Below are 15,289 nucleotides of genomic sequence, written 5' to 3' on the forward strand. Positions count from 1 at the left end.
AAAAAATTGGTACGACAATTTTTTTTTTAACAGTATAAATACTTCCAATTCTAAATTCTAAACTGAAACAAGATTGGGCTTTAGAGAAATCTTTTATACCTCCAATTTTACTTTTCCTCATTCATATTCTCTAACCAAATATGAACATATTTTTATACATTCATTTTTCACCCGAACCAAAAACCTTTTTATTAGCTACCAAGCCGACCACCACTATGTGCATTGGGTGCAATATTCTTATTCTTTCTTCTTTTTTTCCTTTTTCCTCTTTGTTAGGTTGTATTTTGGATTGATATGAGGTAATAGCAATGATTGCTTTTGATGGTTGGTAGGTGGTGTGTATTCTCTTTTATTTTATTTGTATATTTTTGGAGTGTATTTCTTTCTTGGTTTTTGCTGGGGTATTTGGTATAGATACGGTAGATTGGAAGTTTGGTGATGATTATATATATGTGGAGATAGTTTTAGTGATTAGTTTATTAAGAGTAGGACAAAGCTCTCTGATTTTATGGTGGTTGTGCAAAAGAGGTTTTGTTCTTTTTAGTGGAAAAAGTATTATTTTAGTCCGTTAAGTATGTTTAATTTTAATTTTAGTTTGATAATTATGTCCATTTTTGTTTAGGTCCAATAACTTACGAAATTACTTACTTTTAGTCTTCTTGCAGATTTTTGGACAATTTTACCCCTATGCAACTTTTGAAAAGCAGTTTTAGTCCATATGCACTCATAGGGGTAAAATTGTCCGAACATCTGCTAGAGGACTAAAAGTAAGCAATTTCATAAGTTACTGGATCTAAATAAAAATGAATATAGTTATCAAACTAAAATTAAAACTAGACATACTTAGCGGACTAAAATAATATTTTTCCCTTATTTAGTCAAAAGGGGAAAAGTATGACATGAAGTTGCAGACTTATAGTGCCTTTGAGGAGAATTTTGAGCTTAAATACCAAAAGTTAGCATGTAAATAAATGGGTAATGGGAAAACACAACAACAATTTATTGCATTAATTATTGATCTATAATGCATCAACAGTGTATAATCAATCTATATTATATATATATATATATATATATATGAAAGTATGATTTTCTCATGTTTTTCTTCTTATTGTGAAAAGATATTTATATTTTTAAGTAATATTTTGAATAATAATAAATTAAAATTAGTTTTAGGAGATAAATTTCTATTAAAAGAAAACTACTTAAGAGTCCTAAATCTAATGTTTCTGAATTACTTCGACATTAATGATAAATATATTCAACTAAAAAAAGTAAATGAAAAATAATATTTCTACGTGATTGATTTGTTAGAAATATTAAAAATATTAATTTATTAGGCACTATAAAATTTAAAATGAATAGTATTAGAATAGTATATAAAATTCAAAAATTAAATATAGATGTGTACCAAATTTTTGGTCACACCATAAGGTTGAAGGAATTTTAAGAAAAAATGTTAAGATCAACAGGGACTAACCCTACAAAACAGAAGTTAGTATTCTAATTATTAACTCAGTAACGATTTTACTAAAAAAGAGTAAAGAAAACTTAAATTAAAGTGAGAATAATGGTAGGAAATGATGATAAAGTGTATGTATTTGTGTGAAGTATAAAATACAGGATCAAAATAGCCTAAACATCGAGAGAGAAATGAGAATAAGTGACAGTTTGAGAGTGAGAAATGATGTTACCAAATGACTACACAAGACTTCTATTAATAGGAATGTACAAAGCAGGATACGGGGGTTATTGTGTAGTACCATACGCCGTTGGAAAGCCCTTTGAGTTGGCCATCATCTAGAAAAAAATCTTTTGTGATTCGAATAAATATTAAAAGAGATATGACTATTTTACCAAGTCATGCCAAGTCTACCTGAAAATCTGGGAATCCGTTACTCGTGGATTCCCAACTTATTTGCCATCAATCTACTAGGAGCCGCTTGGAGATATTATAGGAGATGTATTGTGTCCGAAAGACCATCCATTTGTTATAAGATTGGCAAAACCTCCTAAAAGTGTTTCGACTGGTTTATAAATTATCTACAGATGTCGTGTCAGTTATTTTAGTCAATCTTCTCATTGCTCGAGCCTAATGAGGAACTTTGCACCTTTTAGGCTATATGTTGAAGGTCAAGGCACCTTGACGCCTACAATAAAACTAATATTATCAATGCATCAACCATAAACTCTTGGATGGAACAAATATCTCAAACTTTTCTTCTTAGCACATCCTAATAACACATTATTCAACAATAGTGATTTATACGAAAAATGGGGAAAATCATTTAAGAAATATTTAAACAACACATACACAGAGCGTTAACTAAAATAACACAAGTCATGCATCCAATACAAGTCGTTCAGAAAACCAAAACCTATAGGATTATCAGTACAAAAATGAAACCATGATGTCCAGCGCAAGAGACAAGTATAAAAAGTTTTTTCTTTTAAAAAAATCAAATAATTTAAATACGAACAATGTTGTAAGTACATACTCAACCTGACAAAGATACTCAACATAGGAATACATATAGATGTACTCCAATCAATACATCCATTACACCAATTCACGTAAAAACGGTGATGGAATAGTGTTGCTCACTTCACAATCAGTGTGACGACATTCACTTGGTTGAAGTATTTTAGAGAAATGAGACATTTAGATAGAGGACAACCAGCAAAAAATACCTTCAAACATTTCGCAATCAGAGATCGACAAGGTTTTCGTCAGAGGACTCCACAAAAAAAAATTTTATGCTGATCATGTGTAGTGTTTGGTCGTGAGTGGAAGGAGAGTTAGGGAAAATTCGTAATTTTAGTCCTATGCATATGCGGTGGTACTTTCATTCCAGCACGAAATCATTTTGATAATTTTATCCTATCACCTTAAAATTTTCACATATTGAACATAAAAATAATTGAAAACGTACTTTATTCTGCCATAAGTGTTGAAATGGAAGAAAAAATCATGGGGCTTGGTTAAGAAACTTTTGTAATGAAGATGGACCTTCTCAGCTAAATACATGAGTTTTGAAATTTGTAACGTTAAAATTAGGAAGGCCCATTTGAAAATAAAATCAAAATGGGTTGTAAGTATTCGAGTGGATGAGCACGAAAATGAAAGTTTAAAGAGAAAAAAATCGAGCTTTCTTGCAACTTCTTATTCTTGCAAGTTGTGGTCGAGTGTTGCTAATATTACATACACGTTTTCAAGTTTGTTTTATTTATTTACCCAACTTAAAAAACATGAATGTTCAACTACTTCAATATTTTTAAGTATGATTTTATAATTTATATACTAATCAAATTAAGTTCAAACAGAGCCTCAAAGCCTGTCAAACAAACAAATTCATTATGTTTGGATTTGTGTTTTAATTGTTTTGTTTTGTGTTTTAGAAATAGAGAGAGAAAAATAGAGATAAGTGAGTGTTGATTTCTTTTTCGTTGAAGAATTAAGAAATCAATTTCAACTGAATTTTTATAGATCGATTTTAATTGAACATGAAATAATTTGATTTATTTTTCAACCCTGCTCTGACTTCAAGACATTTCTTTAAAGAGGTGTTGAAAGAAAAATTTGCATGAGAGCACCTAGTAGTCTTGCACTTAAAGATTAGTAGGCTTTTTCCTGTTTATTTGAACAGATAGGATCGCAGTCTTACAGACTTCATCCAGACTTCCAGTACGAATTTCACCCCAAACCTCAACTGTTTCGCAACAAAGAAGTGCAGCAAAGACAACATAAACAATTAAAGATCATAGGACAGATAAATTGTCAAATGTTCGACAACAATTGAAATTAAATTAAAAACAAAAAAAGGTTGAATTTTCAATAATCTAGTGCCATTGATGGCTTAAACGTAAAGCTGGAAAAGGTTCTATTTTCACTTTAAGAATCATTTTAAACTCAACATGTGAGCAAGATAATTTAGGAAGGGGGAGAAAGGGGGAAAAAGGACATAGAAATGCCATCAAGCCCGCTTGAAGTTGAGAGCAACCGTGGCCTTCATTGTTTTAAGTTGGCGAAACACGTCTCCCAATAGAACTGGAGGTCAAGACAGTTTGAATTGGCTGGCCACGTTTCACGTAGTCAGACCGGTCGTTTTACAAATCGGGCACAGGTTTTTCTGCGTCAGCCATTGTTTGATACAGTCGGTGTGAAAATCATGGCCACATTCTAGCATTCCAAGATCTTCTCCATCATTGTATTCCTCCTGCATCAAATAATAGAGCAGTGCAAGAAAATGAGTGACAAATGGAATTAAACCATATTTCAAGTGGAAGAAAACATCCATACTCGACATATACTGCAAGGCTCTGTCTCCGCCTCGTCTTCTGCTTTGCTGCCTACATATTTCTGTTGCTTCAAACGACTCGCTATGGTTTCTTCGCTCAATCCAGTGCAGACATTTCCAATGCGCTCTTCCAGGGCCAATAACTCCTGGAAACAAAACTGTTGAGATTGAAAATACTGGGAAAGTATGAGAGGAAGATGAAAAGGCACTGCCGCATCCCCACCTCATAAGACATGTTATCAACATCCAATCTCATATCCCGATGTCGATCATGAATATCAGCAAGTCCAAAAAGGACTGAGTGATCGAGGATCATCACATCCTACCAAGCACAACGAAGATAGATGTTTAAGTTGGGGGGAAACAAACATGTCACAAGAGTACAAAGCAAGAGAATAACTGCAGTTGGGAAAGAGAGGGGGGAAATGGTGAAAGGGCTTGTAGAGGGTTTTGCCAAAAAGAAGGAATGAAAATATAGGAGAAACTTTAAAACATGGGTTGCCAATCAATTAAATTAACTAATTCGTGCAAACACATTTATACATGCCACTGTTACAAATGTAACTCTCGACAATAATTGCTCTTAGAAAAGAGAAATAGCAAACCTCAAATCTCAGGCCCTCTCCTCTTCGCATGAGATCCAGGACATGGCGTATCTGCTAAAGACAGCAAACAATTAGTTGCATAGTTATTGTAAAGATTCGTCGTATAAGGAATAAATCAAAATCATCAACTTATCTACATGAGTTGCAAAACTGGCTCAAAAGAAAACTGAAGGATGATTAAGTTTGTATCAAATGATACTAGAAGTCTCTAAGAAAGTATATTTCAAGCAAAAGTCAACTCATCATTTCCAGTAAAGCACAATTACACTTGCTGTCAACAGCACAATCTGACAATGTTTCCTCCAAAGAGTGAGCGTTTAAAGACCATAGAATCATCAAGTTGAAGTACAAAGAAATCAGCAGAACATTAGTACTCCTTGCTTCTAATAGACCTTCGACGGGCCAATTACTTTATTGTGATTCATCTTAGCCACCGATAAAATTTTAGTCCCTGTAGCTCCTCGGTTTGTCATTTTTATGCAGAATGTGCTGCCATTTTAATTTTGTGACACCTCAACTGCTCATGTACAAAACACACAACCATTGAAAACATTACCAGTTTGGCACTATATATTTAAATCTTTTACAGCTTGGTTCCCTTAAAGTTAAAATATCTAATAATTTCAGTTGCCGACACATGTGCAACTCCATTAGCAATCAACCGAGAGTTGAGAGTAATTACTAAATTTGTTGAAACAGGGAAGGACTACTGACTAATTTTTAGTTAGGATTTCATTAGATGGATTAATTTAAAAGAGTGACTAAGATGAGGGGCCTAAAAGTCTAACTATCCCAACCTCTAATCAACCAACGTCCAATAGTCTTCTTCTATAGAGCTTGTCCTCATCCTTATAATACACACAAGTTCCTTTCGAGTTCTGTGGCTATAAGAAATGCAGAAGCTTCTGTTCAGGGAAGTAACATACTTGTTCCACTTATGGGGCCAAATAAGAAGGAGAAACATTTGAAATAAATCTCTTTAGTATCATTTGATGTCATACCAAATCCAAGGGCCTAACATTACAAATAAAAATCAATTCCCAATCTACATGGACAGCTTTTTAAGAATTAAGTATTAAAGCCAATTTCATGGTTATCATATCAAAACCTAGCGCGCAACATTACAATTAAAAATCACATCTACATGGAAAGTTCTTAACTAAAAGGAAACATAAATCAAGAACGCTACTTGATGTCGTACCAAATTCGAGGGCCTAATGTTACAAACAAAAGCTCCTCAATCTACATGGACAGCTTTTAAGAATTAAGTATTAAAGTCAATTTCATGGATATAATATCAAAACCTAGCGCGCAACATTACAACTAAAAATCACTTCTAATCTACACGGAAAGTTTTTAACTTCAAGGAAACATAAATCAAGAACCCTATTCGAATCATTAAATAGCAATGTGTCGATAAGGCCTACTAACTTGACAAAAAAGGCAGCCAATATGAAAATACCAAGCCATAGGCAAGTTAGATTCAATACTAAGAGAGGTGGAAGAGTTCTGTGTCTTGGACAGCTTTCTATACTAATACTTTAGTTCAACAAGAGGGAGTCTAGTATTCAGGTCAATTAGGTTCAGCAGTACCAGTTACCCTAAAATTCTGGTAACAGTCGGTAGATAATGGTAACCCCTTGTTGATTTCAGTCTGGTCTTTGCTCACAAGTTTCAAAAAGCCTGCAAGTTCTATGATGACGGGTCAAATGACAAGAGCCTAAACAAGTCCCACATTTACTACCACGGGCCTAAAAATCTGCAGCAAATACATTTTCTATCGGTGCCAATTTAATACAGAAACTCCACTTTGGGCGTTTGTTCAGATCGATAGCATCTAAAAGAGTCTCGCAAAAAGTACAGGTTGCACAATCATAGTTTCCTAAATTGCCTCAGTACTTTGCAAGAGTCACTTAATTTTCCATTAGCATTGAGGATGATGTCTGACCTGTTGACCATGTTCGGGGGGAGTGGAGAATATCATAACTGAGCAAGCAATTAGAATGACAATATCAACAATCACAGAGGTAATTTTCCATAAGGTACATAAGGTGAAGCAAAACATGAAATCATCCACATCCATGTATCGCCAAGAAGAAAACTTTGACGTGATAAAGAAAAACAACCAAATTCTGGAGATTGCTTGTGCTTGAAGAAATATTTTCCAAATTTTTCCAGAGGTGGATGTGATGAACATCATCTCATATGCTAGGTACTTCACAGTAAGCATGACATTTCTGAATCCAAGTCAACCAGTCAAGCATAAAAAGCAATGTCAATCATCAGAGAAAACAGAAGTTTTATGCAAACTCAGTGACTATCAACCATGATAATAACTATTCCCCCCTGAAATGACAAAAAAAGACATAGATGTACCTCAGACATTATACTGCTTCTTCCTTCACCTCCAGCAGCCAAAGTTCTAAAAGAATAAGGTATTCCAAAAGCACCATCAAGATGTCTCTCCAACAATGCTGACCTTGAGCTTGAAGCACGGTGACCATGATTATCTGGTCCAGGTGGAAGCGCAATCTCCTGAGAGATAGCAGAGGAACTTGATCGTGCAGCACGATTACTGCTCTGACCTCCAGGCTCAGTAGCTGCTGAGGACAGCAGAGATCTTCGAACAATTTCTGATAGTCTCCGAGGATATTGTGGACAACTCCGATGCGACCAACTAGGTGAAGAAGAATTGGCTCCTGTACTAGGGCCTGCCCGAGAAGTAGATGCGACATTTCCAGCAACACTGTTATTCCCACTAGCCAAGTTCCAAGTTGTAGGATTTTGAGATGAACTTCCAATCTCACTAGCAGGAAGAAACATGGGATGTTCTGAAATGCTTCTGGGAATATATCTTGGTCTAGGTTCTTCATAAAGTGGAAAATTCCTCTCGTCGGGAATAGTAGAAGCAGATGAGCTGCTAGTTCTTGAACTTGATGCTCCACCCCACCGAGATTGATGGTTTCGACGCACAGAAGGAACATGCACTGACCGCCCATGAAGGCTTCCATTTTCCACCGGGGGAGCTGGATTCAAATCAAAAGGACGATTACGAAGAACTAATCTTGAAGAATGACGGGAAGATGAAACATCTACATTTCCAACATGAGCCTCAGTTGGAAATGGATTGTCCGGTATAGGATCTTCCTGGTGTAATCCATGAATGCGCAAGCGGAAATTTCTGCGAGAACTTTCTGCATTTCCTGAAGCAGTCAAAGAGAAAGGACTTGCAGAAGCAGCGCCTCCAACACCAAGCCTAAGCCTTGGATTTTCCTGCACAGTCACATTATTAATGACAGGGTCATTTGCTGTTGGCATTGGCATACTAATGCTGCCAGAAGCAACCTGAGCAGCTGGTACAGTATGCCATTGACTTCTTTCAGTATTCTGGAAACAATTTGAACCTCCCACTCCAGAAGGCTGTCCCCCATGCACTTCAAGTGCTTTTCTCTTGCATGACATGCGCCGACCATCCAAGGAACACCCTGGCCTGTCCTCACTATCTTCCATCACATATCCACCGCATCCAGAAGACATGCTAAAAGAATCAGAGGAACTACCAGTTGATCGCATCTGCTCATTAGATGATCCAATAGATATGTACCCACTGGGACGCTCAACTACCTGACATTCATCATCCTCTTGATCTTCAAAACTCATATTGAGATCCTGAGGAAGGGCATTCGAGCTAGAATGCTGAAGAAGAAATGATCCATTTATAGTCTGGTTGCCATTTAAATTTACGTCAACATTATCCGATGAAAGATTATTAGGTGGTTCATATTGCTGTTCTTCCAAAGCTCGAGAGCAGTAGGTCCATGTATGTTCTGTTTTCCTTTCATTTTGGTCACCATGATGCTGTGCAGCACTGGAACTAGTTTCACCTAAACTCCACTCAGCGTTCCGTCCCTCAGGCCTTACATGTTGCAGATATTGGACATTGTTCTCACTTGATGATATCCTGTATTCTGGTAGCCGATTTTGGGCAGAAGTCTGCATACTGTTCCAGGGTGCTTGAGAATCTATGCCAGCATCACTTGACGTAGAGCCATGATCAAAGCTTAGATTTTCAGGTAAGGCACTGACAGAACTCCTATGCCCTTGCATTAGGGCTAGAGTTGAACTTATCTAAGTACTCGTGAACAGTTCCGATAAATGGGTGACAGAATATGAGCACTTCTGCCCTTCAGCAACCCTGCCAGGACAGCTAAACTCATTAATAAATGTCAACCTTTGATACTACAGAAGTTTACAGAAGTACAATGAGCATAATAGGTGGGAATAGAATGCACCATTAAAGAATAGTAAAACAAAAATGGTGCATGCATTAGTAAAAACTATGATCTGGAACCATTTCAATCTAAAACTTTTGTCCAGAGTAGGACATATGTCATGAATGCTACAATTTAAGAAAAGTCCTTGTGAGACCTATAGTTCCTGCCGTATGCTGAATTAGTGTCAGCTGAGATGTCATACAGTTCAAGCAAGCACCGGAGACCTTAGATTCTCATTTGTTCATTCAAGCAGATAACTGAAGCAACAAATTTCTTGTCACCATCAAAGCCTTTCTATAGAACTACCAGCACTTGGAATAAATACATTATTATCTTGATTTCATGTCTTCACATTGTATCAAACTGAGAGATTAGTGATTAAGACAAACATTCTATCATCTATCTCTCAGCCATATCAACCCAAAAGTTTTATTTCAAATTTAACAAAAAAGCCCATTGAACAACTCAAGCAATGGTATAAAAAGATCATTGGTTGCGGCCACAGGAATTATCATTGCCCTAATCTCACCTGAGATAGACAAAACTCTGAATTTCTGACTAAGTAAATAGTTGAATGTTCAACAGTAAGAAAGAGCCAGTTATATCCTTCTCGTAAGTCCTAAAAACTTAAAGCAACAAAACTAACACACATGAATTTCCCACCAAAGTTAAGTGAGCAAGGAGCATCACCAACCAAACAGCAACATTGTACTGAAGGTAGCTAAAACAAAGGAGTAAAAGGAACCAAAAAAGAAAAGAAAGCTCAGCTTTGGTAAAAAACTGCTTCTTTATCAATACTTCAACACTTACAGCCAGATACCCAGAAGCATTGACCATAAATACACCAGATTGTTGTATTAGCTTCATTTAGTAAGAGAATAACAAAGAGAACTGATGCTAGATAAAACCTTTCTAAAGCTACAAAAATATTTTCGAGTTTAGAAAAATTCCTGAGACAAATTCAGTCTTGAATCACCTACAAAAAATCAAAACATCTCTCCCAGAAAATAATTTAAAGAAAAAAGACATAGATTTATAAGTTCTACAGCCAGTTGCTCTTTTTTTTTTTTACCCCAAAGAAAAGATAAGGAGGAAAAGATTCCAAAACCCACCCAGAAAAGAAAAATAAAAACACAATCGGAGGCGGAAAGACAGGGTAGCACAGGATAGCAGGTAAATCCCAGAAACCAAAATCGAAAAGGTCACCAAAAAAGATCGAGTTTTTGTCACAGAAACCACCAAAAAAAAAAAAAAAAAAAAAAACAGAAACAGCTACAACAATGGTCTAATCGAACATTAATACATGGATAAAAGAATCCGTGAATTTTTACCAGCCAAGGAGCAGCAGATACAGCGATAGATCTAAAGTCAAGACCTGAAAATAGCAAAAACAAATTCTTTTTTTCAAAAAAGAAAAAAAAAATCCGTTCTTGCAAGGAAGAATTCCACAAACTCTGAGCAACGATCAAAAACTCCCCACCCCACCTCTCTTTTCTTCCTTCATACAAAGAAGAATTGAGAAAAAAGGGAACGATGTGAACACAAACCTCTTTACACACAGAAAAGAAAAAAAAAATAGAGAGAGAAAAAAAGAGTTTGAAAACCCGGGATGAGGAGAGATGAGATGGAATGAAATGGTGGGTGGTGTGGTATGAAATTGAGAGATGGGTGGAGGGATTAATGAGGACAGTAATCTTTAATTTACTCAAAACACCTCACCAATAGCCCACAGGGCCACCCACATTCACACCTCTATGCACAGATAGGCACCGAAAATTTCCAACAAAATAATAATAATAACTATAATAAAGCAAAAACTTCTAAAATTTCATTAATGCCCATAAATATTTTCTCTCGAAAACCAAAAAAGAAAAAGTCAAGCAACGATGGATTCCTCCCACCACTTTCCACTGATGCGACGGAAACGAAAAATAAATTTCGGGTCGAAACTCCAAAGCGAAAACAAAACCGCTACAGCGAGAGTAATTACTATGGGGTCACGTAGGGAAGGAGGTTGGCTCACCAAATGTCTCCTCACCCCCTCGCTGTCAATCTGAGCCTGCTATTCAACTCTTTCTCCTAGGGCACGCCGAATGGAGAGGGGAATTGGGAAGAAAAATGAAAACCCTTTTCCTTTCCCTTTCCCTTTTCCTTTTCCTTTGGATTTCTGCTCGCGGGTTATCAAAATCCTCACGCCAAGCACCTGTCCCTTGTCTATGCGGCCATGCTATGCATCATCACATGCATGTTTTTGCACTCTTCTTTTTTTGAGTCTAACGTCAGTAGATTTTGTATGCGTGTTTTGGTAATTTTTACCTCTCTTTGATGAGAGGGTTTTGGTTTCTTTGGGTTTTCATGAGTGTTTGGTGATAGGTGGGAATGGGATATTCTTCTTATTCTTTGCCTTAATTGGATTCTTTGTGTTATGGGATATATGCTTTGCCTCCAATTGGATTTTTTATTTTAATTTTTATTTATTTTATATATATACCATTATCGTCTGCATAAAAGAAATTAAATAAAATAAATAATATAATTTTTGTATACGTAATATATATATACGTTAATTGAAATAAAATATATAATAAAATAAAAAATAAAAAATTATGTTCGACTTTCCCCCCTTGCTATTGTGTAATTTGACAAATGTAAGCATAAAGCGGGCACGAATTATGTGCCGTATGGTCATTTCGACACGTAAGTGGATGTATTAATTGTGTCCTAATTTTTAAAATGATCAGATATAGTATTGAATATTTTGTAAACATAAATAGAGATGAAAAAAATACGCAACGAATATGGTTCTGATGTAATTAAAAATAGGGTTAATTACACTCTTATTTCTAAAGTTTTGGTTTTAATTACACGTAAATCTTATACGATTTGAAAAATTACATCTAACACTTTTGATGTTTGCTTCCGTCTAATAAATAAGTCTCCCGTTAGTCAAAATTAACTGAATCTGCTGGTATTAACAAAAAAACTGAATGAAAAATTAATATTTACCCTTGATTGACTTAAAACTGACTTATTGCAGATCAAACAATTTTTTTCGAAATAAACTACTCTTCTAACGATAAAAATTTACTTCCTCACATACATTAACGCGTGAAGACGTATGAGAGTAATTTAATTATAAAAAAATTATTCGACATATTATAAGTCAGTAATAAGTCAATCGAGATAAATATAGATTCTTTTTTTTTTTCAATTCTTTTATTAATATCAGCAAATTCGGTGAATTTTTACCAACGGAGGGACTTATTCGTTAGGCGAAAGCAAACTTCAGGAGGTGCTAAATGTAATTTCTCAAATCACAATAAATTTATGTATAATTACACCAAATTTTAAATTAGGATATAGAATGCAGCTACTAGGAGTATTTGATATGTTATTCACAAAATATGGGAACCATGAAATTTAATTAAAATTTGGAGTGAAAAAGAAATTTAATTTTTTTTTAATAACTTTGGAGTTATATATTCTAAAAGCGTCCGGATAACTGAAAATCAAAAGAAAAGTGCTTGAAATGCATGGTTTGATAATGAAACTTCAAATGATAATAACTTTTAATCCCGGATGAGCTATAATCGATCTATCTGTGCACGCAATCTCCTTTCCCAAGAGAACCTAACCATTCAATATTGTTATCATGAGACGTTACTGTTCATCATGAAATTTCATCGTTCTGACTATTGTTCGAACATCACTTTAATTTCTTTCATTTCTTTTAGCAGATTTTAGTTCATTTTTTTTATTATTATTTTTTAATTATCATTTAAGCCTCATATATTACCAAATAATTATTGGGACATTAGGGTATTTTGATTTTAATTTCATAGCATTTAAATTAGTTCAAAATTTAGCCCATTTTTATGCCTATTTAACCAGGGTTAGGTTTCTCTATTTTAAATACATTGAAATTTTATAGTGAGAATTATTATGAAATAAAATGAAAATGAAATTATGAGCTAAATAATATTAATTGAATGAGAATTTTATATCATTATCACATTATCTATTAACGCTCTAATGTTTAAAATTCTTTGTCATATATACCATATTACTATCAATTAATGTTTATTTAATTTTAATTTGTTATATTTGGTATTAATTAATTATGAAATGTAGTAAATAAATACAAGAATAGGAAGAGTTAAGGAACTCTTATTTTAGATATTGGTGATTCTTTTATATTATTTCAGTTTTAATTTATTTTATTGATATAACACTACAAAAAATAAAAAAAAAAAAATTAGTGACCAAAAGGATTAAGCGATAAGTTTGATACTGTCACTAATTATAACATATTCCATGACAATAATTTTTATACAATAATTAATAAGAATCAGTGATAAAAGATTGTGCATTAAGTTGTCATTAAAACTAGTTAGTGACACATGTGTAGTATTAATTTAGTGCAGTAACTATTTATTGTCGCTATATTGTTGTCATTAATTAATTATCTATATATATCGACAATTTTATTTACAATTCTGGTCACTAATAGGAAAAATTATTTTTTTCGCCCGTTAATTTTACCTTCTATTACTTTTAGTCATCTGAGTATGTTTTTTAATTAATTAATCCTGTAAGTTTGAAAAAAATAAGATTAAGTCCGATTTTTAGGATTTTGTATTGAATTTTACACCATTTTGAATTTAAGCCGGAAATTGAAAGCGTGGCAGATATTTGCTAAAATGTCCGACAACTTATCCACCTATATATCGACCTATTATGACACATGTATTCACAATATATTTTAATAAATTATATTACTTGCTATAAATAATATAAATACTTACTATTATTATTATTTACCAAATTAGAAAAGTAAATCACTTTTCTTAAAATTTTAAAAAAATTTAACTTTCCTTTAAAAACTTAACTTTTTTCTTAAATTTTTAATTATTTTTAATTAAATTAATTAACTTTTTATATTTTTAAAAATGATGGTGAAGGCAACGGCGTTGCACTCTCATCACATCTACCGTTCATCGGATCTATAATTATCTGGACGACAACCATCACCCACCACAATAGAGGGCAAAGATAGAGGCCATCTTCGTTGCCATCCTCCTCCTGGGACAACCTCTACTTTGAATAGTGGAATACTCCGATGGGAAGAAATAGCGCTATTTTTTTCTTATAGTAACTTTTTTTTTTAAATTACAACTGTACACATAATATAATATGTAGAGTTCAAAGTTTGTTAAAAATTTCCTCCCTCCAAATTATATCCAACGTGTCTTCTAATTTATGTCCAAAGCCACATAAGATCAAAAACTCTAAGAAATTGTCTAACTCGACTGCCATGTCATTTTTTAGCCAAAAACTAAAATTTTAACAATCGGAGGACTATTTGTCACCATTTTTATAACTTACAGGATTAAATTAATAATAGATACTTATAGGATTAAAACTAATGAATGTAAAGTTAAAGGAAGAAAAAGAATAATATTTTCATAATTTTCTAATAATAAGATAAAAATTATTGTTACTTAATTACTATATATTTTTATTTCACAACTATAAAATTGTTACTTCTTATGACCAATATTATATTTTATTGTAGCATAAGTTTATCCCACTTCTCACCTATATATCATATTTTGTTTCTTTTTAAAAGATAGGAATAATTATATTTATACTTCATCATCTATAATCTATTTGAAGGAATTATCTCTGTTTTTTGCATAATTATATAAATCATTCTAAACAATCAAATAGTAGGGCAATTTGTATAATGTTGTTAACAACTTTTGAGGTGTATGTGTAATTTTTTAAAAAACAGGAATAATTGATGTAAATTATATTAACTTTTTAAAAGACAAAAATAATTTATATAAATAAACTTTAGAACAGAAAATACAGATATAATTATACCTAAAAGATATAGTTCCCTTCCTACGTTCACATTCACATTGTATTTTATAATTTGTATTCTTGCATCATACATGATCACGGTTTATGGAAAGTTTGCCACAAAATTATAATGATCTTTTAAATAATAAATGTTAAATTTCCAACTTCTCCATTTATATTCTAAAATTTAAAAATTCTCTCTCAAAATAGTAAAGTACGTTGTAATTAATAAATACATAATAATAAA

The 15,289-nt window shown here is 33.4% G+C and overlaps 1 protein-coding gene across 3 annotated transcripts; it reads right to left on the reverse strand.

The window, feature by feature from the left end:
• Positions 1 to 3,745: 3,745 nt before the first annotated feature.
• LOC105155484 (putative E3 ubiquitin-protein ligase RHG1A) lies at positions 3,746 to 11,553 on the reverse strand. 3 transcript variants are annotated; one of them, XM_011071363.3, is made up of 6 exons: positions 11,201 to 11,553; positions 7,280 to 9,098; positions 4,904 to 4,957; positions 4,522 to 4,620; positions 4,301 to 4,444; positions 3,746 to 4,217 (listed from the first exon to the last, which is right to left on the reverse strand). In XM_011071363.3, the coding sequence occupies exons 2-6, from the start codon at positions 9,008 to 9,010 to the stop codon at positions 4,086 to 4,088; spliced, it is 2,160 nt and encodes a 719-aa protein (XP_011069665.2). In that variant the 5' UTR covers positions 9,011 to 9,098; positions 11,201 to 11,553; the 3' UTR covers positions 3,746 to 4,085. The 3 variants fall into 3 exon arrangements, with proteins under 3 accessions (XP_011069665.2, XP_020554454.2, XP_011069666.2); XM_020698795.2 differs by lacking the exon at positions 11,201 to 11,553 and adding an exon at positions 10,509 to 10,907; XM_011071364.3 differs by lacking the exon at positions 11,201 to 11,553 and adding an exon at positions 10,509 to 10,906 and having other exon boundaries at positions 4,904 to 4,954.
• Positions 11,554 to 15,289: the final 3,736 nt, after the last annotated feature.

This window comes from Sesamum indicum, linkage group LG2 (assembly GCF_026168435.1).
Source record: "Sesamum indicum cultivar Baizhima isolate 11 linkage group LG2, ASM2616843v1, whole genome shotgun sequence".
Lineage (NCBI taxonomy): Eukaryota > Viridiplantae > Streptophyta > Magnoliopsida > Lamiales > Pedaliaceae > Sesamum > Sesamum indicum.

Bases quoted from the DNA above. Each gene is read 5' to 3' on its own strand.
- LOC105155484 (XM_011071363.3), bottom strand. From the start codon at position 9,010: ATGCAAGGGCATAGGAGTTCTGTCAGTGCCTTACCTGAAAATCTAAGC. The intron at 4,958-7,279 runs GTACATCTATGT...TGCTGTCTTTAG, and splicing joins GAAGCAGTATAATGTCTGAG to CAGATACGCCATGTCCTGGA. The intron at 4,621-4,903 runs GTTTGCTATTTC...TGTGCTTGGTAG, and splicing joins GAGAGGGCCTGAGATTTGAG to GATGTGATGATCCTCGATCA.